This window comes from Pelophylax lessonae, assembly GCF_965119305.1.
Source record: "Pelophylax lessonae genome assembly, chromosome: 6".
NCBI classification, from domain to species: domain Eukaryota; kingdom Metazoa; phylum Chordata; class Amphibia; order Anura; family Ranidae; genus Pelophylax; species Pelophylax lessonae.
In genome coordinates, this window is record NC_138773.1 from 303,449,196 (window position 1) to 303,472,070 (window position 22,875).

At 44.7% G+C, this 22,875-nt stretch overlaps 1 protein-coding gene across 1 annotated transcript in view; it reads right to left on the reverse strand.

Annotated features, from left to right (window-relative positions):
• SLC23A3 (solute carrier family 23 member 3) overlaps window positions 1-22,875 on the reverse strand; it is a 68,820-nt gene that overhangs the window by 40,224 nt on the left and 5,721 nt on the right. Inside the window, exons 2-3 of the mRNA XM_082262108.1 lie at window positions 19,684-19,835; window positions 762-856 (exon numbers count right to left, since the gene is read on the reverse strand). Of these exons, the coding sequence (XP_082118234.1) occupies window positions 762-856; window positions 19,684-19,835 (247 nt within the window). The remainder of the gene's footprint in view (window positions 1-761; window positions 857-19,683; window positions 19,836-22,875) is intronic.

The following is a 22,875-nucleotide window of genomic DNA, read 5'->3' on the forward strand; positions in this document are numbered from 1 at the left end:
AATACTTTTCTTTAAAGTGCTATACTGTGCTATACTGTACTACATAGTGCTATACTGTGCAGTTTGGTGAGCTACCCTTGTGTCCCCCTCTGTGCCACAGACCTAACTGCCCTTTCTAGGACACTTTTTTTTGTATCAGCAGCAAGTGTGCATGCTTGCCAGCCTCTGTGCCACCTCTTTGCAGTTTTTTTTTCCTTTAGTTAGGGTCTATTTTTTTTTTTCATTTATTAATTTTTGTTTTGTGTTGTTAGTTTGGTTAGTTTTTAAGATATACAGTATATAAATGGTATATATATATATATATATATATATATATATATATATATATATATATATATATATATTTTTTTTTTTTTTTGTTTTTTGTTATTTTTTTTTGTTTGTTTTTTTTTGTTTTTTTTTTTTGTTTTTTTTTGTTTGGGGTATGCAGTGTACACTTGTTGCTGAACAGTTGTTGGAGCTGACATTTGTAAGCAGCGCACAGCCTAGTTGCTGTGCAGCAACAAATATATATGAAAAGCACCATTCATTTCCACAGTGATCACACAGGTATGGATATTCACATTGGTCTAAGCTACAAAAATTTGCAATACCTGAGATTCAGCTTTAAAACTTCATATTGATCTAACAGTTATAGCATTTTACAATTACTTGGAAAAAAGGTTTTATTTATCTGTAAGAGGATTAGGTTTCTTAATGAGAATCCTAAGAATATTTTTACAGTCAGTAGGGTCTATTGACGTGCTAGTTTTGGGACTCACCCAGTCCAATGTTGGTTCTATTGGCAGCGGAGTGCCTGCTTAGGATTACAGCTGGGATAAGCAGCTCGAAGGTCGGAGATTGCACCAAGGGAAGCCTGGATAAGGAAAAAAGAACGTGAGGGAACAAACTTATATAATTAACGGTAATCTTGGCATGTTCATTGATGTGCATATCATAGTAATATTATTACAATTATCAATTAGTATGGATAAGCATATAAAAGGATGTAGTAGCGCCAAACACTAAGTGATAAAACCAATATGTTATCAATGTGGAGTGTCCACAGAAAGTCCCAATAGTCCAAAAGATGGAGAGATAGTGGAGACCAATTCCCAACTTCCGACTTTGTAGATGAAAGAGCCAACACTCATACGTGGAGTAACACCAACTGCTTACCAGATGTTAATGGATATAGGGCGGTGAAACAGACTCAGATAGGCCATCAATCATAGGATAGATCAAACCATGTAGTCTCATCAACTCCAATATATCAAAAGATCATGGGTACAGGGCGGTGAAATAAGCTCAGGTCAAACCACCAGGCAAAACGTTTGGTCTCAACAACTCCAATTCACCTCGATAGAAAAGGCAGGACAATAGTGCAGACTGTACGAACACTCATTTATTGCATATGCAAAAACATACTCACACATAGGTGGATACATAAAAGCATCATCAAAGGATAAAAACCGCGGTATGTGGTGGCGTGCTGCTCGTTTCCAGGTCGCCTGACGCGTGTCGTCAAAGTAGTGACATCATCAGAGGCGGACCTGACTCAAAACGGCAGCACGCTTAAAACGAACTCAACCGGAAAATTCGTTTTAAGCGTGCTGCCGTTTTGAGTCAGGTCCGCCTCTGATGATGTCACTACTTTGACGACACGCGTCAGGCGACCTGGAAACGAGCAGCACGCCACCACATACCGCGGTTTTTATCCTTTGATGATGCTTTTATGTATCCACCTATGTGTGAGTATGTTTTTGCATATGCAATAAATGAGTGTTCGTACAGTCTGCACTATTGTCCTGCCTTTTCTATCGAGGTGAATTGGAGTTGTTGAGACCAAACGTTTTGCCTGGTGGTTTGACCTGAGCTTATTTCACCGCCCTGTACCCATGATCTTTTGATATATTGGAGTTGATGAGACTACATGGTTTGATCTATCCTATGATTGATGGCCTATCTGAGTCTGTTTCACCGCCCTATATCCATTAACATCTGGTAAGCAGTTGGTGTTACTCCACGTATGGGTGTTGGCTCTTTCATCTACACAGTCGGAAGTTGGGAATTGGTCTCCACTATCTCTCCATCTTTTGGACTATTCGGACTTTCTGTGGACACTCCACATTGATAACATATTGGTTTTTTCATTTAGTGTTTGGCGCTACTACATCCTTTTATATGCTTACTTAGTCTGTAATCCACTACTTAGTTGGCTGCCTTCACATATTTGTTTATTTGATCTTCATTGATCCTGATTGTGATTTTGCTGTCCGAGCGCAGATTCTCCTCCATTTTTTACATGGATTAGCATATGACCCACTGGTGGAAAAAACGGAAAATTGATATCAAATACTTACCGTAATTTTCCTTTCCTGATGGACTCCATGGCAGCATACGTTCGGGTAGGCCCCGCCTCCTCTCCCACTCCCATAAATCTTTGCTTCCTTTCAGCATCCGTGTTCTGTAACTAGCCTACTCAGGAATTGGGAGGGGACTCCTGCTGCAATGGAGTCCATCAGGAAAGGAAAATTACGGTAAGAATTTGATATCAATTTTCCGATTTCCTGACAGACTCCATGGAAGCATAAGTTCGGGAAATAACTCGCTATACTCTCCCGGGTGGGAAGATGCTGAACAAAAATCTTTAATTGGTACCGTCAACTGACAGGACTTGAACACCAAAATTAACAGAAGATAATGCGGCAGGTTCAACACAATAATGGGAAAGAAAAGTGTTGATAGAAGACCAGGAGGCTGCCCTGCAGATCACATCGGGCGCTACATGCTTAGAGACTGCCCAAGACGTGGAAATACTTCTAGTTGAATGAGCCGTAACCGCCTCCGGAGGAGCCAAGCCCTTTGCTCTGTATGCCCATTGGATAGCCTGGACAATCGACGCAGCCACTGCTCTAGAAGAAGCACGCATTCCTCTTTTCTTCCCATGGAGAAGGGCAAAAAGAAAATCCGACTGACGGAAGGAGGATGTAGCCTCCAAGTATTGTTTCAGAGTGTTGCCCACATCTAGAGGATGAACTGGGGAACCATCATCGGTTCTAAAAGTGGAAAGGACTATTTCCGATTTCTCATGGAAGACCAAGGTCACTTTAGGATTTGACCCTAACATAGGTATTAGAACCACTATGTCCTGGAAGAAGGTCAGAAAAGGCTCTTTGGAACCTAGATGATGCACTTCAGAGACTCTTTTGGAGGAGGTAATAGCCACCAAAAACACTGTCTTCAGCGTAAGCTCCTTGATTGATATTAAAGCCATATCCACAGAAGAAAAGAAGTCCAAGACTAGCGGGAGATCCCATTTTGGGAATCTTGGTTTTCTCTGAGGCCTGAACCTGACCGCTCCCTTAAAAAATTGTTGGACTAGTTGATGTTTTGCCCATGAAATTCCGGTGAAGGCCGAAATGGCCGAAACTTGCACCCGGAGAGAACTGATCGATAGGGAGAGATCCAGACTGGACTGCAAGAAACTCAGGACATGTTGGATTGTAGGTGTGTCCACTGGACCAGACCCCGGGACATGACGACTAATGAATTTAGACCAGATCCTCTCATAGACCCTGTTGGTGCTACCTCTTCTTGAATTCATAAGAGTAGGAATTACTTCTTCTGGACATCCGAGGGCCTCCAACCTCCCCCTCTCAAGAACCAAGCCTTGAGGTGCAGGCGTGCAGGGCATGGATGCATAGTGGGACCCTGTGATAGGAGATCCAGTCTGAGGGGTAGAGAGATTGGATCCCTGAAGCTGAGTAGAGACAGCAGGGGAAACCAGGGCCTGTTGGGCCAGAAGGGAATTATCGCTAGCACTTCCACCTCTTCCATTTTCAGTCTCCGAAGAAATTGGAGTATTATTGGCACTGGTGGGAAGGCATAGGCAGTTTCAAAATTCCAGCTGTCCGTGAGAGCGTCCACCCCGAAGGTGTGAGGATCCCGGAACCTTGTATAGTATTTCCAGAGTTTTTTGTTGCGGGGGGCCGCAAAAAGATCCACTTCTGGAGATATCCCCAGAGACAAAACCCAATTGAACACTTCCTGATGGAGAGACCACTCGTTGTTGTCGAGTTTGTATCTGTACAGAAGGTCTGCTTCCACATTCAGTACTCCTGGAACGAAGACTGCCGAGAGGTTGGCCAGATGTTGCTGGGCCCAGGACACGATCGGTTCCGTTTCTTGGAGAAGAGTCATGCTGCGTGTTCCTCCCTGCCTTTTGACACATGCCACTACTGTAGTGTTGTCCATTCTGAGTAACACTGAAGCTCCCTGGGTCAGATGGCGGAAAGCCTGAAGGGCTTTGAAGGCAGCTCGCAGTTTCAGAATATTGGACACTACTCCACGAGCAGGAAAATTCCACCTGCCTTGTGCCACTTCTGATAGACAGTGGGCTCCCCAACCGGTACTGCTGGCATTGGAGGTTACCATGACCCAAGTGATTGGGGTGATCGAATGGCAATTTGTGAGATTCACTCAATGTAGCCACCAAGGAAGGCATCCCTTCATGAATGGGGTTAGGTGAATAACCTGTGCCATGTTCTCTGACGTCCATTGCTGGAGAAAACCCCTCTGGAAAGGTCTCAGCTTCCACAGAGCCCACTTCACCATGGGGGCTGTGGCCACAAGAGTCCCCACAACCTTCAGACACTGGCGGGCAGTGAGATGGGAGGCAGCTAGGGCGAGAGACACCTTGCCTTGAACCACCAGGATTTTTTCCTCGGGCAGAGAGATGGTGCATTTTACTGTGTTGAACAATGCCCTTAGGAACACAAGCGACTGTGTTGGAACCAGATGGTCTTCTCGAGGTTCAGGATCCACCCAAACTCTTGGAGAATCTAGGTCACTTGCTCTAGGTGTAGAAGCAGCTGAGATCTGTCCTGAGACAGGAGAAGCAGGTCGTCCAGATAATGGTGTAACCTGATACCTCTGATCCTGTTGAGGGCTACAACTGCCAATAAGGTCTCGGAAAACATGCGAGGCGATGTTGAAAGCCCGAAGGGGAGACATGTGAACTGCATGTGAGCATGACCGATGGCAAATCAGAGAAACTGTTGACACTCTCTGGCCACTGGCACATGAAAGTATGCATCTTTCAGATCTATGGATGCCAGCCAGTCTCCTGGAAGAACAGATTGCTGGATTGTGACTAGGGACTCCATCTTGAACTTCTCCAGACGGATAGATCTGTTGAGGTGCCATTTTTCTTCTGGACGAGGAAGAGGGGTGAAAAGACTCCCCGACCTCTTTCCGCTTTGGGAACTGGAACTACGGCTTGCTGAGCCAGTAAGGTGTCTAGATAAGAAAGAAGGACCTTCTTTTTTTCTGATGAAGGAGAAAGAGATGTAGTGATGAACCTGGGCTTGGGAATGTCGTTGAACACCCAAGAGTGCCCCTGGGACATGATGTCTAGAACCCAGGGATCCTGGATTGAGGCCGCCCAAATATCCCGAAATCGGAGCAACCTGGCTCCTACCGGGGATGTCTGGGCGGGCCCAAGCTCAAAAGGATTTAGTGGCCTCCCGGTCACCAGATGAAGTGCCTTTTGATCCTTTCTGGAAGATAGATTGTCTTGACTTCCAACCTCTCCCGTAGCTCTTGCCCGGTCTGTAGCTGCGCGCTTCCCTGGAGCAATTTACATTCTGCCTCCTTGGAAAGGAGCGCTTCAGAGCACCTGGGCACCAGTCTGCCCATTCTGCTCTGACCTCTGAGATCAACAAGGCATTTTCCTCCACACAACTGCCGCTCACTGGATATTTTCTCTTTTTCCCACCATTCTCTGTAATCCCGAAAGATGGTAGTGTGTGAAAATCCCACTAGATCAGCAGTTTTTAAAATACTCAGACCAGTTCGTCTGGCACCAACAACCATGCCATGTTCAAAGTCACTTAACCACATTAAGACCGCCCGCCCACCGCGGATTTACTGCGACAGTCAGCATCTCCTGCGCGAACCAATGTAGCCCTAGGTCAGTCGCGCATGTGGTGCTGGGGGGGCGAGCACCCGCCGCTGGCGACACGCTCCCGCCTCTACTAGGCAGCGGGGAAGCCGATGCACGGTGCTGGAGGCAGCGATTGCCGCCGGGCACCCGCGATCGCTCCCCTCTGGAGAGAAGAACGGTCAGCTGTTGTAAACACAGCTGATCGTTCTTCTCTCTGAAATGATCACAGAGCGCCTGTGATCCTTCTATATAGGATCACATGTCTCTATGATCATTTAACAAGCCCATCCACCCACAGTTAGAAAACACTCCCCTAGGCTCACGCTTAACCCTTTGATCACCCCTAGGTTACCCCCTTCCTTGCCAATGTCATTATTACAGTAACAGTGAATATTTTTAGCACTGATTACTGTAGTAATGTCACTGGTCCCCCCAAAAGTGTCAAAAATGTCAGTTAGGTGTCCGATCAGTCCCGCTAAAAATCGCAGATTGCCGCCATTACTAGTAAAAAAAATTAAAATAAATAACAATGACATAAATCTTTCCCCTAGTTTGTAGATTCGATAAACTTTTGTGTGAACCAATCAAATTATGCTTATTGCAATTTTTTTTTTTTTACTACAAATATGTAGCAGAATACAAATTGGCCTAAAATGATGAACAATGTTAATTTTTTTTTTTTTTTTTGGGAATGTTGTATTGCAGAAAATGGAAAATATTGTATTTTTTTTATTTTTTTCAGAATTGACGTTTTTTTTTTTGTTTAAAGTGCAAAAAATAAAAAATCGCAGAGATGATCAAATACCACCAAAATAAACTCTGTTTGCTTGGAAAAAAAAGGATGCTTATTGGGATTTTTTTTACCAAAAATATGTAGCAGAATACAAATTGGCCTAAAAGGATGAAACATTTTGATTTTTAATTTTTTTTTTTTGGGAATGTTATATAGCAGAATGTAAAAAATATTGTTTTATTTTCATAATTGTCGCTCATTTTTTGTTTATAGCGCAATATAATAAAAATTGCACAGGTGGATCAAATACCAACAAAAGAAAGCTCTATTTGTGGGGGAAAAGGACATCAATTTTATTTGGGTACAACGTCGCACAACCGCGCAATTTTCCATTAAATTAACACAGTGCCGAATCACAAAAAATGGCCTGGTCATTAAGGGGGCAAATCCTTCCGGTCCAGAACTGGTTAAATCCCCTTTCTTCGCCATTCGGATGCTCGGTTTGAACTTCAGCAAGTCGCTTTCACCACGTCTAGATGCCTAAATGCATTAAGTTGCTGCCATGTGATTGGATGATTAACAATTTGTGTTACCATACAATTGAACGGATGTACCTAATAAAGTGTCCGGTGAGTGTACTGTATGTATATCTATAAACTATACGGTGGATGTTTCCATTATTTATTATTTCAGTGCTTATCTAAGAATTACATAACATTGTGTGTTGGTTACATGATCACCTGTTTATCCATAAAACACAAAAGTTAATACAACAATGAACTGGTTGTACATTCTTGGCATATTTTTATTAACTAATGTTGCGTAAAGAAACAAAAAACAAAATGTTGCCAATAATAACAAATCCTCAGGGAACCTTTGCTACTGAATGAGCAGAGTCTCTATCCAGAATATTGTCCTTCAGCAGTTGTGTTCACTATAGACAATAATTGTTATTATCATACAGGATTTATATAAAGCTGGATACACACTATACAACTTTTATTGGTAGATTTCCTTTAGATTTACCTTCAACTATGTAGTGTAAGGTCCTGCCTGACTGTAAACACATTGAAAGTGTTTGCGTCTGACCTCATTATATGGTTTTGGTAAATCTAAAGGAAAAAATCTAAAGTTGTATAGTGTGTATCCAGCTTAAGGCCAACAGTTTGCGCAGCACTTTACAAAATGAAGGCAGGCATTAGTTACAATACAATTTGGTAGAGGAATCAGCGAGTTCTGCCCATTATTAAAACAGATCTTCACTTGCGCCTGATCACCACAAACCAAAAACACAAATTAATTTTTAACCTCCTTGGCTGTATTCCTGAGAGTGGCTCGGGGTGGAATTGACGTGACATGACGTCATCTGTGACATGAGGGGGCGGTGCCTCCCGATGACGTCACCGGGGGCCATGCCCACAATGGCTATATAACAAGCTGCAGAGACCGGAGACCGGCATAATCACCAGAGACATCGGAGGAGGAGGACTGGAGGAAGAAGAAGAGCCAAAGGCAGAAGAGCTGACAGCAAAGGAGCAGAAGACCAGAAGAGCGGAGGGGGAGAAGAGCGGAGGGGGAGAAGAACAGAGCGGAGAAGATCGGATGAAGATTTTTAATAAGCTTTCCAAAATGTCTCCTGTCTCCATTTACACACACTGCCTTTTATGGGGTGAATGGGTAGGGGTACAGTGTACCCCATACCCATTCACATAGGGAGGGGGTCCGGGATCTGGGGGGGTCCGGGATCTGGGGGTGCCCCCCTTGTTAAAGGGGGCTTCCAGATTCCGATGAGCCCCCTGCACGCAGACCCCCACAACCACCGGCCAGGGTTGTGGGGATGAGGCCCTTGTCCTCATCAACATGGGGGCAAGGTGCTTTGGGGGGGGGTGCAGAGCTCCCCCTGCCCCAAAGCACCAACACCCCCCCATATTGAGGGCATGTGGCCTGGTATGATCCAGGGGGGATGGGGCCGCTCGCTCGTCCCCCTTCCTGCCCTACCGGGCTGCATGCTCGGATAAGGGTCTGGTATGGATTTTGGGGGGGACTCCACGCCGTTTTTTCGGCGTGGGGCTACCCTCAAATTCCATACCGGACCCAAAGGGCCTGGTTTGGAACCTGGGGGGGACCCCCACGCCGTTTTTATTCCCATTTTGGCGTGGAGTTCCCCCTCAAGATTCTCACAGCGCAAGTCGGATCATCCTCATCCGACTTGCGGTGCGCCTTCCATTCAAATCAATAGGCTCCCATAGGGAACCATTGATTTTAAATGGAGGCAGAAAAAACGCTGTTAAAAGAGACGTGGCCAAACGTGCAATAACGCAAATGGAAAAAGCTACTGAAAGCACATTTTACAGCTGCTTTTTCCCGGCGTCAGAACTAGCTTTGAAGCACGTTTTTCTAACGTCCCGTGTACATGGAGCCTTACACTGTGAGACCTATAGCCTGTTGCCATGCAGTCTGTGACTCCTAAATATTCAAAGCAATGCTTAGATGTGTATTGAGATAATGTGTATTGTATTCCAGGAGCTCGAGGACGGCCGTCTGCTACCTAATTGGCTCAGGTTGATTGAATAATTGTCATCTGTTAGTTGCTGAGTGGAAATAATACTGTTTGTATTGGTTGTTCTTTAGATAGGTTAATTCTATTTCTGTATACAGTTTCATCTGCATAGGATAATGTAAACAGGCAACCCCTGACCTGATGGGGTAATCTGACTGGGATGGGGATGCTTCCCTGTGCTGTATATATTGTGTGAGAGTGTTCAATAAACCAGTTGACTCCCAGAACTGAGTGTCGTCCAGTTACTGGGGGGGGGGGGGGGTTTGCCTTGGATATTTTAGTATTTCCTTAGCTTCAAGGATGTAATGTTCTGGTACCTTTGGGTACCCTAATTACTCTTTTCCTAAGTGTATGCGCCCCACCATTCTCTTTTGGTAAGGTGCGCATACACCTTTAAGACTGATGCTGTCATCACTGAGCGCCGGACTGAACAGCTATTTAAATCACCAGCTTTCACTCACATGTGTTCGTTCAACCTGCTTTGTGCCTTGATGCTAACCTGTCTTGAAGCTCTCATGCTTGCAAGCATACCTCGCTGTCGGAACCACGCTGCGCTGATCCCTGTATCCCGCTCCTGGATCATCCGCTCTTGTCGAACCTCTCCTCTGCTCCATTGCTACTAGTGATAAGTACCCCACAGGGGAAACCTCTATAACCTTCATACTAAAGCTTACACTATCTAGCTCTGCATACTAAGGACTATTATTACATCTGCATTATCTAAGATTGCTAGCTCTTGAGCCTACTACCATCTGCTCTTGCACTGGGTTGGTCTCTCCTGTATGTTCACCTGCTACTCTATCATCTGCTACCATACATGATTGCTAACCTATCTGCATCCCATCTGCTACTATCCTACTTTCAAGAACATTTCCTTTCAAGTGTCTGTCATCTACCATCTCTACCCAACCTGTCTCTTCAGCCTATCATCACTGTGTTACTATATACATAAGTCACTCTAGGAACATCTTATTGAGTGTGTGTATTTACTTGCTGAATTGAGATCATCCACACATGATGAGTCTTGGGAGTTGGGATTGGTGTCTCAGCGTTTCTCTACATGACTACTGAAGTGAAATATTTCTGCAGCTGTAAATCCACATCATACATAAAACGCAGGAGCGTTACAGATTGAACGAACCTCAAATGGATTCAGCAGAAATAACCACTCAGGTGACACAATTAAAACAGCAAGTAACTGCGTTAATACACGCACTTGCTGAATTAAAAGAAGACAATCAGGCTCAGTCGCAGCAGATAATTAGACTGACACAACTTACCACTGCTCAGTCCCCTGAACCCAAAATAAATCCTCCTTTGGTATTTACAGGCGATCGCAAAAAATTTCGCGAATTTAAAAAAAAAGGTGAGTTACTTTTCTTGCTAAAACCCCGTACCTACCTTACTGATCACATTAAGGTTTGTACTATTATTTCTTACCTAACAGGCGATCCTCGGGCCTGGGCAGACTCTCTTTTTGAGAAAAGCGATCAGCTTCTCAACTCCTATGCCTTGTTCCTAGCAGAACTTACTAGCCTATATGATGATCCCAATAGGCAGAGTACTGCCGATCTTCAATTAAGATCCTTGAAACAAGGTAGGAGACCTGTGGAAGACTTTGTCGCAGAATTCAAGAGATGGACCCTTGATTCAGAATGGAATGATGCATCTCTGAAAACCCAATTTAGGCTTGGCCTATCAGAGGCCGTTAAAGACGAGCTCGCCCGAGCGGATCTGCCAAAAACCCTGGATGCATTGATACAACTCAGTATCACCATAGATAGAAGACTACGAGAAAGAAAGGCTGAGAAAATGGGAATGCCATTATCCAGTTCTTCTCGGATTTCGGCCGTTGACCCCCATTCCTATGGAGGTAGGAACCATACGCCCACCTCTATCAACTATGGAAAGAGCCAGAAGACGATCTGGTAATCTCTGCTTGTACTGTGCATCCCCGGATCACAAGATAAACGTCTGTCCCCTAGTCTACAAAAAGAAGGGTGAGTGTTCACATGTCCTCCTAGGGGGATTGACAACTTCAATTACTAACCCTTACCTTTTTGTTTGCTTAACATTACAGTGGGACCAGAACAGGATTACTACTAAGGCCATGATTGACACAGGATCTTGTGGAAATTATATTGACATACGTTTTGCTGCTTTAAATAAAGTTCCTATTATTTCTAAACCTAAACCTGTCTCAGTGAGTCTTATTAACTGTGTTCCTTTATCCTCTGGTCCGATCACTGATCAGACACAGGCACTCCTAGTCACTACTAACGGGTCTCATATGGAGACCACTACCTTCGATCTAATACCTTCACCCCACTTTCCCATTGTTTTGGGACTTCCCTGGTTACACACACATCAACCAACCATAGATTGGAAGGAACAGACCCTGGCCTTCCTCTCTTGCTATTGCGAGGGTAGGTGTAACCTCCCGTCTTTCGGGAAGATCCTGTCTGTGGTGACAGATGAGATTGCACCACTATGTTATCAGAATCTCTCTGAGGTTTTTCTTGAGAAAAATGCTCAAGCACTACATCCCCATCGAGACTATGATTGTAGTATTGATCTACTCCCAAATAGCAAATTGCCGTTCGGTCATGTTTATCCTCTTTCGCAGGATGAACTTTCCCATCTCAAAGACTATTTGGATGAGAATTTGAAAAAAGGTTTTATTAGACCTTCCACTTCTTCCACAGCAGCAGGACTCTTTTTTGTCCGCAATAAGGACTCAAGTCTCAGGCCTATCATCGACTATAGGCAATTGAATGCTATTACAATAAAAGATCGCTATCCTCTACCGCTCATCCCTGAGCTCATTGAGCAGGTGCATGGAGCTACCTATTTTTCAAAATTGGACCTGAAAGGAGCATACAATCTCATTCGAATCCGTGATGGACACGAGTGGAAGACTGCATTCAGAACCAGATACGGATTGTTCGAATATCTTGTAATGCCATTCGGGCTATGCAACGCCCCTGCAGCCTTTCAACGATTTCTAAACGATATTTTCAGAGACTTACTAGATGTCTGTGTTGTGGTATATCTGGACGATATACTTATATATTCACGATCCCTGTCTGAACACATAAGACATGTAAGACTAGTATTATCGAGATTGCTTGCACACAACCTTTATGTGAAACTGAAAAAATGCTTGTTTCATAAAGAAGAAGTACTGTTTCTAGGCTACATCATATCCTAAACAGGAATCAAGATGGACATGAGTAAGATATCCTGCATTCAGGATTGGCCTACACCAACCACACGCAAGGCGCTACAGCGATTCCTTGGATTTTCGAATTTCTACAGGAAGTTCATCAGAAACTTCTCTGCCATTGTGAGACCCCTCACACAGCTCACTAGCATTAAAAGACCATTCAAATGGTCAGATGAAGCAAATAAAGCTTTTCACCTGTTAAAGACAAGGTTTACTTCTGCTCCCATACTACGCCATCCAGACCCATCCCTCCAATACATTCTGGAAGTAGATGCGTCAAACATGGCAGTAGGAGCAATACTCTCCCAACGACCAACTCACACTTCACCACTTCATCCAGTCGCCTTCTTTTCTAAATCCTTAAGCAGTCCAGAGGTAAATTACCCCGTGGGTGAAAAGGAACTGCTTGCTATAAAATTGGCTCTGGAGAATTGGCGACATTTACTCGAAGGCACCCAATTACCAATACTTATATACACGGACCATAAAAATCTTCAATATCTTCAGACTAACAAAACTCTCTCTCACCGACAGGTACGATGGTCACTATTCTTTCTAAGGTTTAACTTCCTAGTGACCTACACACCTGCAGATAAGAACAAAAAGGCGGATGCACTATCACGACTAACTGAAGAAAACTACTTCGAAATCCCTTCCGTTCCTATAATACCTCACAAACGCATTATTGGAGTTGTCCGTTCCTTGAAGGAAGAGGTTTTGCATGGTATAAGTTTGGATTCACCCCCACCACAACTAAATACTGATGCAGAAGGCTTCCTCTACTACAACGACAAACTTTACATACCACCTACCATGTGCACCAAGATCTTGGAATTATCGCATGATGTGCCTATGGCAGGACATATGGGTATGACAAAGACTCTTAATCTGATTACCAGGCAATTCTGGTGGCCTGACATGAAAACATCTATACAAAAATTCGTCTCTTCATGCAATGTCTGTGCCAAGTCCAAAATTGACACTACGAGACCATCCGGTCTACTATGCAGTCTACCAATACCCCAAACTCCATGGGAAGTTGTGTCCTTGGACTTTATAGTAGAACTACCTCCTTCCAAAGGATTTAATACCATCTTAGTGTCAGTGGACCATCTGACAAAAATGGCACATTTCATTGCTATTCGCAGACTACCTTCGTCCAAACAAACGGCAGAACTCCTGATGAAACATGTCTTTAAGTTAAATGGTATCCCAAAAACTCTTCTGTCTGACCGTGGATCACAATTTATTTCCAAGTTCTGGCAAGAACTATGTCACATACTACGAATTGAGCGGAAGCTCACTTCTCCTTACCATCCGCAGACCAACGGACAGACTGAAAGAGTCAACCAATGCATCGAGCAATATTTACGTTGTTACACTTCTTACCAACAGGATGATTGGGTGGATCTTCTCCCTCTGGCAGAATTTGCCTACAGCAACGCAACCCACAGTACGACCAAGCAGAGTCCGTTCTACTTGAACTATGGGTTTCATCCCTCTATTCTTCCACCACGCATCCTTCCTTCAAATAACCCAGTAGCCTCAGACTATCTTACCCAAATAAAGGACTCTCTGGGTTTGCTTAATACTACCATTGCACACGCTCATAGTCAACAAAAGAAGTACTATGATCTTCGCAGAAGACCTTCTCCTCAGTATGCTATCGGGGACCTCGTTTGGCTCTCAACAAAAAATTTAAGACTGAAAATCCCTAGCAAAAAGCTTGGACCTCTGTTCTTGGGACCTTTCCCAATCAAGAAACTTATTGGAAAAGCTGCAGTACAGCTTACATTGCCAATAGACCTCAAAATACATCCCATTTTCCATGTGTCGCTACTGAAGCCCCATGTTCCTGACCAAGGAATAAGGCCTACTATCCCACCTCCTCCTCCTGTACAAGTTGAAGGTGGAGAAGAATATGAGATAAAAGAGATTCTGGATTCTCGTATCCACAGAAGAAGACTTCAATACTTAGTTCGATGGAAGAACTATGGGCCCCAAGACGACACCTGGCTAAACACCTCTGACATACATGCCCCTAGATTAATCCGCAATTTTCATGCGAAGTACCCAGACAAACCAGCTCCAGAGGCCTTCAGGAGCCGGCCTTAAGGGGGGGGTACTGTAATGTTCTGGTACCTTTGGGTACCCTAATTACTCTTTTCCTAAGTGTATGCGCCCCACCATTCTCTTTTGGTAAGGTGCGCATACACCTTTAAGACTGATGCTGTCATCACTGAGCGCCGGACTGAACAGCTATTTAAATCACCAGCTTTCACTCACATGTGTTCGTTCAACCTGCTTTGTGCCTTGATGCTAACCTGTCTTGAAGCTCTCATGCTTGCAAGCATACCTCGCTGTCGGAACCACGCTGCGCTGATCCCTGTATCCCGCTACTGGATCATCCGCTCTTGTCGAACCTCTCCTCTGCTACATTGCTACTAGTGATAAGTACCCCACAGGGGAAACCTCTATAACCTTCATACTAAAGCTTACACTATCTAGCTCTGCATACTAAGGACTATTATTACATCTGCATTATCTAAGATTGCTAGCTCTTGAGCCTACTACCATCTGCTCTTGCACTGGGTTGGTCTCTCCTGTATGTTCACCTGCTACTCTATCATCTGCTACCATACATGATTGCTAACCTATCTGCATCCCATCTGCTACTATCTTACTTTCAAGAACATTTCCTTTCAAGTGTCTGTCATCTACCATCTCTACCCAACCTGTCTCTTCAGCCTATCATCACTGTGTTACTATATACATAAGTCACTCTAGGAACATCTTATTGAGTGTGTGTATTTACTTGCTGAATTGAGATCATCCACACATGATGAGTCTTGGGAGTTGGGATTGGTGTCTCAGCGTTTCTCTACATGACTACTGAAGTGGAATATTTCTGCAGCTGTAAATCCACATCATACATAAAACGCAGGAGCGTTACAAAGGATTATACAGCGGAGATACCTAGGCTGGGTATTGGGGCTCCGCTACAATTCATATAGCTTTTTATTCCTGAAATCCATCTGCCCTTAGCTCAGTCATGCAAGAGGGTGTGCTTAGCTGAGAACCCCCCCCCCCCCCCTCTCCTGAAGACCCCTGGGATGTATGACAGCATTTGGCTAGGCAAGTAACCAGGAAGTAAAAAGTTTAAAGCAAGTAAATACATAGCTCCCAACTGTCCCTGATTTCCAGGGACTGTCCCTCATTTGGAACAAAGTCCCTCTTTTCTCCTCATTTTTGATCTCTTTATAGCTGTGGCACCCTACAGGTAGGTGCTATGCTAGGTAAAGTATAGTGTGCCTTGTCTGCCTAACAGCAGGGCCATGATTTATTTTTGTCAGTCAGGGTGTCATGGCTTCCAGGTGTGTCTGCTGAGAGGGGAGTCTCCCCACAGGCTCTGTGAGAGGTTTCTCATTGGGCAGTGGAGGAAACCCAATCAGGGACACATTCAGGCTTGTAACTACCCCAGAAGACAGATTCTGCCGCAGAGGATTCTGGAAGTGGGTATAAGTCTGAGGGGGGCGCATGACTTGGCGGGAAGCAGAGTCCTGGGAGGTAGAGGACGTCTGTCTTCCCTCCTGTCATAGGAAGCGAATGTCTCGGGTGCTGCCTGAGAGTCCAGAGAGTGCTGAGTTGAGCTGAAGGGGATCCGGTGAGCTGAGAACCAGCGGAGAGCGAGAGAGGGGTCGAGTTCCAGGGAAACCTACAAAGGTCGTGAGTACTGAGGACTACCCCTGGGGGTCTGCCTAGTGTCGGAGGGGACCTCTCTGAAGAAGGTTTTAGGGATCCAGAAGTCAGCTAGCTGTAAAGGGGGTGCCTAGTCAGAGGACCCTGAAGTATTGGGGGGGGGGGCAGTGGTGTATTTAGGTTTTGTGCTGCCCTAGGCCTGACTAAACTTGTGCACCCCCTAATTTAAATATGATGCACCCCCTTCCTGTAAAGGCCACACCTCTTCCTGTTTATGACCCACCCTGTCATCTGTAAACCACAGACCACAACCACAGTGTATCAGTGTAGCCTCATCAGTTCCCATAAGGTCAGCCTCAGGGGTGCCCATCATACCATATCATACCAGGAGGTAGCAGTGTGACCGCTTTAGGGGGGTGCCAGACTGATTTGCTTCCTGGACCCTGCCCTCCAGCCCAACTCATCCTATAAGACTGGCATTATACTAAAAGTGTGTAGCTCAAGCCGCCAGGGACTCTTTTTAGTGGGGGAGGCGGCTGTTTTTTTCTTGTGCGTGGTGCAGCTTTTTTGCTGCCCCACCCCCTGCAAAGTGCTGCCCTAGGCCTGGGCCTTGTTGGCCTAGGCCAAGATACAGCACTGGGGGGGGGGGGAGGGGTACCTAGGTAAAGGACCCTGAATTAGTAGGGGGGGTACCTAGGTAGAGGACCCTGAAGTGTAAAAGGGGCGCCTGCAGTTTGGGCCCTGAAGAGTCAGTGTACAGTGTGGAGTGAACAAGTTAAGGTTTGCAGCAGCACAAGTAGCTACACGGAGCTACCTCAGCCAGTACAGGGCTGGAGGGAGCTGTTCAGTGGCTTTTAAGCTAAAGCAGTGTCAGGAGTCAAGTATTTCAAAGTCCTGGATCTTCTGAATTAAAGTCGAGGCACAGCACAGTTTCAGTATTACAGTATCTTGAAAGCGTCAGGAAGCGCTGGTTGGCATTCAGCTGGCGTCAAGACAGCGCCAACAGGCATTTTTCTTCAAACGTCCCAAAGTGTGACTAGTTGAGCCAAAGGTGTATCCCACTCATTCCCTTCTCCCATCCCCTAAATAAAACAAACAAACCAAAGATGCCGGAATGGTCATTGTCTCAGTTCTCACACTTGGGTTCACAACTCAAATGTGTTGGAGGTGTCACCGGTAACAATGGCAGACCCACTGCTACATAGCTGTATATAAAATGCACTATTTATCTATCAAAAAGTGCTTCCCAATTCTAAACCTTTCACCCAATTTCTAAATGGCTACATTTGTCAATTTCAAAAGCCAATAGAAAGGCGTAGTAGTGGTGAACCAATCTTTTTTTTTTTTTTTTTTTTTTTTTTTAATACAATTATTTTTTAACCTCTTGCCGACCAGCCGCCATACTTATACTGTGGCAGGTCGGCTCACCATGAATTGCTGACAGTGGAAGAAGGGGGGATCAGAGAAGACAGGATCAAACAGCTTTTTTACACAATGCAGAGGATTAACCCTTTAGGTTCCACAGTGAGCATAACAAGCATGCTTTACAGCAGTGTTTCTCAGCCTTTTATCAGTCAAGGCACCCTCGAGGCACCCCATTCTAAAATGTAAAAATCTATTCTAATAGCTTTACATAATGCAGCAACATTGATACACGTAGGACGCCCAACATTAGAGGTGATTTATTCTTCCAAAGCAAATGCATGTTTGCACACTGGTACTGACTAGTAATCCCAATCTTTCTCTTCTCCCTAAATTTCTCTCCATCAGTCAGCTAATGCACTCCCAGTCCTGAGGGAGAGGGGCAGAGGAGGGTCAAACAAGGATGCTGTGGAGGCAACAGACATCCTCCTCATCAACTGATCATTGGTTGTTAGGATGCCAGTGTCTAGAAGGTTGTAATGGTGCATAATGAAAACCTGTGGCTTTGTGTAACTCAAAGGCAGGCTTCATCCAACTGCTGGCTTGTATACAATTTTCAGCATTTTGCCAAGATAACCCTGAAGAAGCCTCAACACCCCTGAAGAAGCCTCAACACCTCAGGGTGCCTGAGCACCCTGGTTGAAAAAGGCTGAGCACACTGGTTGAAAGATAACCCTGAAGAAGCCTCAACACCCCTGAAGAAGCCTCAACACCCCAGGGTGCCTGAGCACCCTGATTGAAAAAGGCTGCTTTACAGCGTATACACTCTGATTTTACTGTTGTGAGTTTAGTAACACTTTAACAATAAAATAAACAGTGCTGTTGTCAGGGGGAAAAGTTAGTTTTAATTGGACAATGTAACCTGAGATCTGACAAGTTGCAACATGCAACAGAGATACTTTTCTTACAGATGCTTTTATACATGCGAGGTGAAGCATGAACATTGGTGAAAGGAAACCATGGCAACCAACAATATGACCCAAATAAAAGTGGCCATACATTTCATAAACTGATTGTACAATCCAGAGGCATAACTAGAACCTTCAGGGCCCCGGTGCAAGAAACCATGAAGTGCCCCCCCGGACCCCTGGCCGGGGCCCTTCCCTTCAAGCCTGGGGCTCTTCCCACTGATCCTGGGGCCCTTTACTCTCGTTGTGGGGCCCTTTATTATGATCCCGCAGCGGGACCATTTCACAAGTTCTGCAGTGGGCCCCCTTCCTGCCATCTTGGGGCCTCCCCACGGTGGTGAAATGCTGGGGCCCAGTCGCAAGTGTGACCTTTGCGATCCTGGAAGTTCACCCACTGGTGTCAGTAGTTTTTATTTTTTGGTATTTTAATTGTATTATTTTTTTATCATTTTATTTTTTTACAATGTCACTGACTATGACTCTGTCCATTCAGAAAAGGAAGGAGCTGGTAAATTACATAATTTACCGACCCCTTCCTGGCTCTAAATATGGGGCATATCCCCTGCAGCAGCCGGCAGGAGAGGGAAGGGAGCACAGTGTGGGGGGGGGGGGCAGCACAGTGGGGGGGGGGGGGGACCAGGGGATCACACAGGGGCCCAGAGACAGCAGAACACAAGTGAACTGGATAGGAGGAATGGCGGAGGCAGCATACAGAGGAACCAATCTCCTCCATTTTCCTCCTGCAGCTACAGGAGGAAAAAGGAGGACGGTGATTTCTCTACATGCTGCCGTTGCCCCTGCCCATCCCTCCCCTATCCTATTCAGGTGTACAGGGGAGCCGCACAGGCCCGCTGGAGCATGGGGCCAGGCTGCAATTACAACCCCTGCAACCCCTGTAGTTACACCCCTGGTACAATCTCTATACACTCTGACAAGGATTTACCAAAATGTATGTCATGTGAGCAAATACCCAAGCAATCAACTCAGTTTGTATACAATTAGGCAGGAAATTGCACTCCACAGTTGGTAGATCTAAAGATTGTACAATCAGATTGTAACATGTATGGTCAGCTTTGAAGGTGGAAAATCTTTAAATATTAATCAATACCACAGACTGTATTTTATGTGTGCATATGCAAAGATACTGGCCCAATCAGTGTCAGATCTTAGGTTGAACAACCGATGAGAAATTCGTTTTTAGCACCTTACCTTGTTCCAAGACCACTTTGTAGGCTGGTGGCTATTCCGCAGGCAAAGAGGCTACTGGCCAATAGACGGCTCTGGTCTGGGGGTGACAAGCGCAAGTTCTGGTAGAGAAGGCTATGGCAGGTGCACAGCAGGGAAGCCTGGACCAAGAGGTGCTGGAAACAGATGGAGCATAAATGTACCAAAAACCAACATATACAAATCCCTTTATTGTTCTACCTTCTTTTTCTCAGTCTAACACAAAAGCATGATATTGTTTTATAATGAGGAACTGTCTACGGTCACAGCACACACTTTCATTACTTAACATCAGCATTGTAATACCATTAAAAACAATAGTTACATCTGACAATCCAATATAACCATATGCATTAAAGGTGTAGCGCTATTCTGATTAATAAGTGACAAATGCACAAATCCATAGCATGAAGGAAAATCCACAATAAATGGGTGTCCACTCCACAGCAAGGGTATATTAAGGTGCAGACCAAAAGACCCCTGACGAAGTCAGCGTATGACGAAACGCGTTGGGAGGAGCCTACGGTGGCTGACGCTACCACGAGGAGGAGACACGGCGGCCATCTTTTCGGTGGGGAATACACAGATGCCGACCACATACGGAGGAATCGTTCAAGGCTGTTCCTACTCTACTATCATGTAAGCAGTTTTACTTGGGTGTGTGCAAATAGTCTTTTAGACATATTACGCTATGAGGAATGCTATTTTTTTGTTTCCACCTGAGCCAACTAGTTCCAGAGGGGAATATATCTGTTACCCTGGGATACAACATTGGAGAAGCTGTTTGATCACCGGTCCTTCTATTTCTACTTTCCATGACCTTTGTAGTGAAGGTCCTGGCTATTTGGTAAGAGGCAGTGTGGTCTTCGGCTCGGTGGTGGTTCTTTTGGTGTGCACCTTAATATACCCTTGCTGTGGAGTGGACACCAATTTATTGTGGACTTTCCTTCATGCTATGGACTTGTGTATCTGTCACTTATTAATCAGAATAGCACTACACCTTTAATGCATATCTATCCTTGATCTACTTTTCTATTCAGGATCTGTGTCAGCTGCTTTTCGCTATATATTTTAATCATTGTTTTTGTTAGTTTACATTTAGCGCAGCAATACCCCTTTACATAATCCAATATAACCACTTAAGCTCCTGAAGATTTGACCACCCTTCATGACCAGGCCATTTTTTTGCTATTCAGCACTGCGCTACTGGCAATTGCGCGGCCATGCAACGCTGTACTAAGTTCGTTCACACATGTGGTGGATTGCTTTTAAGTGGCATTTGATATGTTGCTCCCTCACCACCTGTTTTAACCCCCAAAATTCAGACATAGACTGGTGCTGCCTGCCGAATCAGACATGCCGTTTAGTTTTTGCCACAGACATAAAGCAATACACCAAGGCATGGGTACAAGCTTGAACGGCTGTATTGCTCTATTATGCACTGGGCCTATGGAAGATTTACCCCCCCTTCATGACCAGGCCATTTTTTTGCGATACGGCACCTGCGCTACTTGCAATACGATACGGCACCTGTGAGGTCATGCAACGCTGTACACTAACTAAATGTATTTATTTTTTTCACACTGTTTTTTTAATTTTTTATTATATTAACAAAAAAAAAAAAAGACAGAAAATTTTGATTAAAAATCTATATTTTCTACATTCTATTTTAAAACATATCCAACAAAAAAAAATCGAATTTCTTCATAAATTTAGGCCAAAATATATTCTGCTACATGTTTTTGGTAAAAAAATAAATAAATAAATAAAATCCAAATAAGTGTATATAAAATTGGTTTGTGTGAAAGTTATATCACCTACAAACTAAGGTATATACAGGTGCATCTCATAAAATTAGAAAATCATCAAAAAGTTAATTTATTTCAGTAATTTGCCTAAGGGTGTATATAAAATTGTACACCCGTATCCAAAAAAAAAAAAAAAGGATTTTTAATACAGAAATGTTGACTTACTGAAAAGTATGTCCATGTACAGTATACTATGCACTCAATATTTGGTCGAGGCTTAATTTACTACATCAATGCGGAGTGGCATGGAGGCGATCAGCCTGTGGCACTACTGGGGTGTTATGGAAGCCCAGGTTGCTTTAATAGCAGCCTTCAGCTCGTCTGCATTATTGGGTCTGATGTCTCTCATCTTCCTTTTGACAATACCCCACAGATTCTCTATGGGATTTAGGTCAGACAAGTTTGATGGCCAATCAAGCACAGTGATACCATGATCATGTGACCAGGTATTGGTAATTTTGGCAGTGTGGGCGGTGCCAAGTCCTGCTGGAAAATGAAATCAGCATCTCCATAAAGCTGGTCAGCAGAGGGAAGCATGAAGTGCTCTAGAATTTCTTAGTAGAGGGCTGTGCTGACTTTGGACTTGATAAAACACAGTAGACCAACACCAGGAGATGACATGGCTCCCCAAACAGCTCCATACAGACTGTGGAAAATGTTTTATTTAATTTGGAAATCAAGGTCCGGAGTCTGGAAGAAGAGTGGAGAGGCACAGAATCCAAAGTTGCATGAGGTCCAGTGTGAAGTTTCCACAGTCAGTGATGATTTGGAGAGTCATGTCATGACCTAAACCCCATAGAGAATCTGTGGGGTATTGTCAGGAGGAAGATGAGAGCTGCAGCATCCCAGATACAGTAAGATATAGGTCTGGCAGTCTCAGGCTTCATTTAAACTAGGAGCTTCATAAAAACGCCAGAAAATTGCCAGAACAAAAAGTTTCATATTGAGCGTTTTTGTTCCAGTGTTTAGCACCTTCTGTGCCGGCGTTTAGCAGCGACTAGCTGGTTGTTAAGGAGTGGGTGAAACGCGTCCTTCACAACCGAAGACTCATCAGCTGTCAGCCGGCTTCCCTACTGCCCCCCCCCCCTAACCATACCAGGCCCTTCGGGTCTAGCATAGATTTTAAGGGGAACCCCGCGCTAAAATTAAAAAAGAAAACAGCGTGATGTCCCCCCTAAAATTCTTACTAGACCCTTTTCCAAGCAAGCAGCCCGGCAGGCCAGGAAAGGGGGGTCAGGCCATATAGACGGATCCGGCAGGCCATGTAGATGGGGACAAGGGTCTCTTCCCCACAACCCTGGCTGGTAGTTGTTGGGGTCTACAGGCAGGGGGCTTATCGCAATCTGGTTAAAGTGGGTCCCCAGAACCC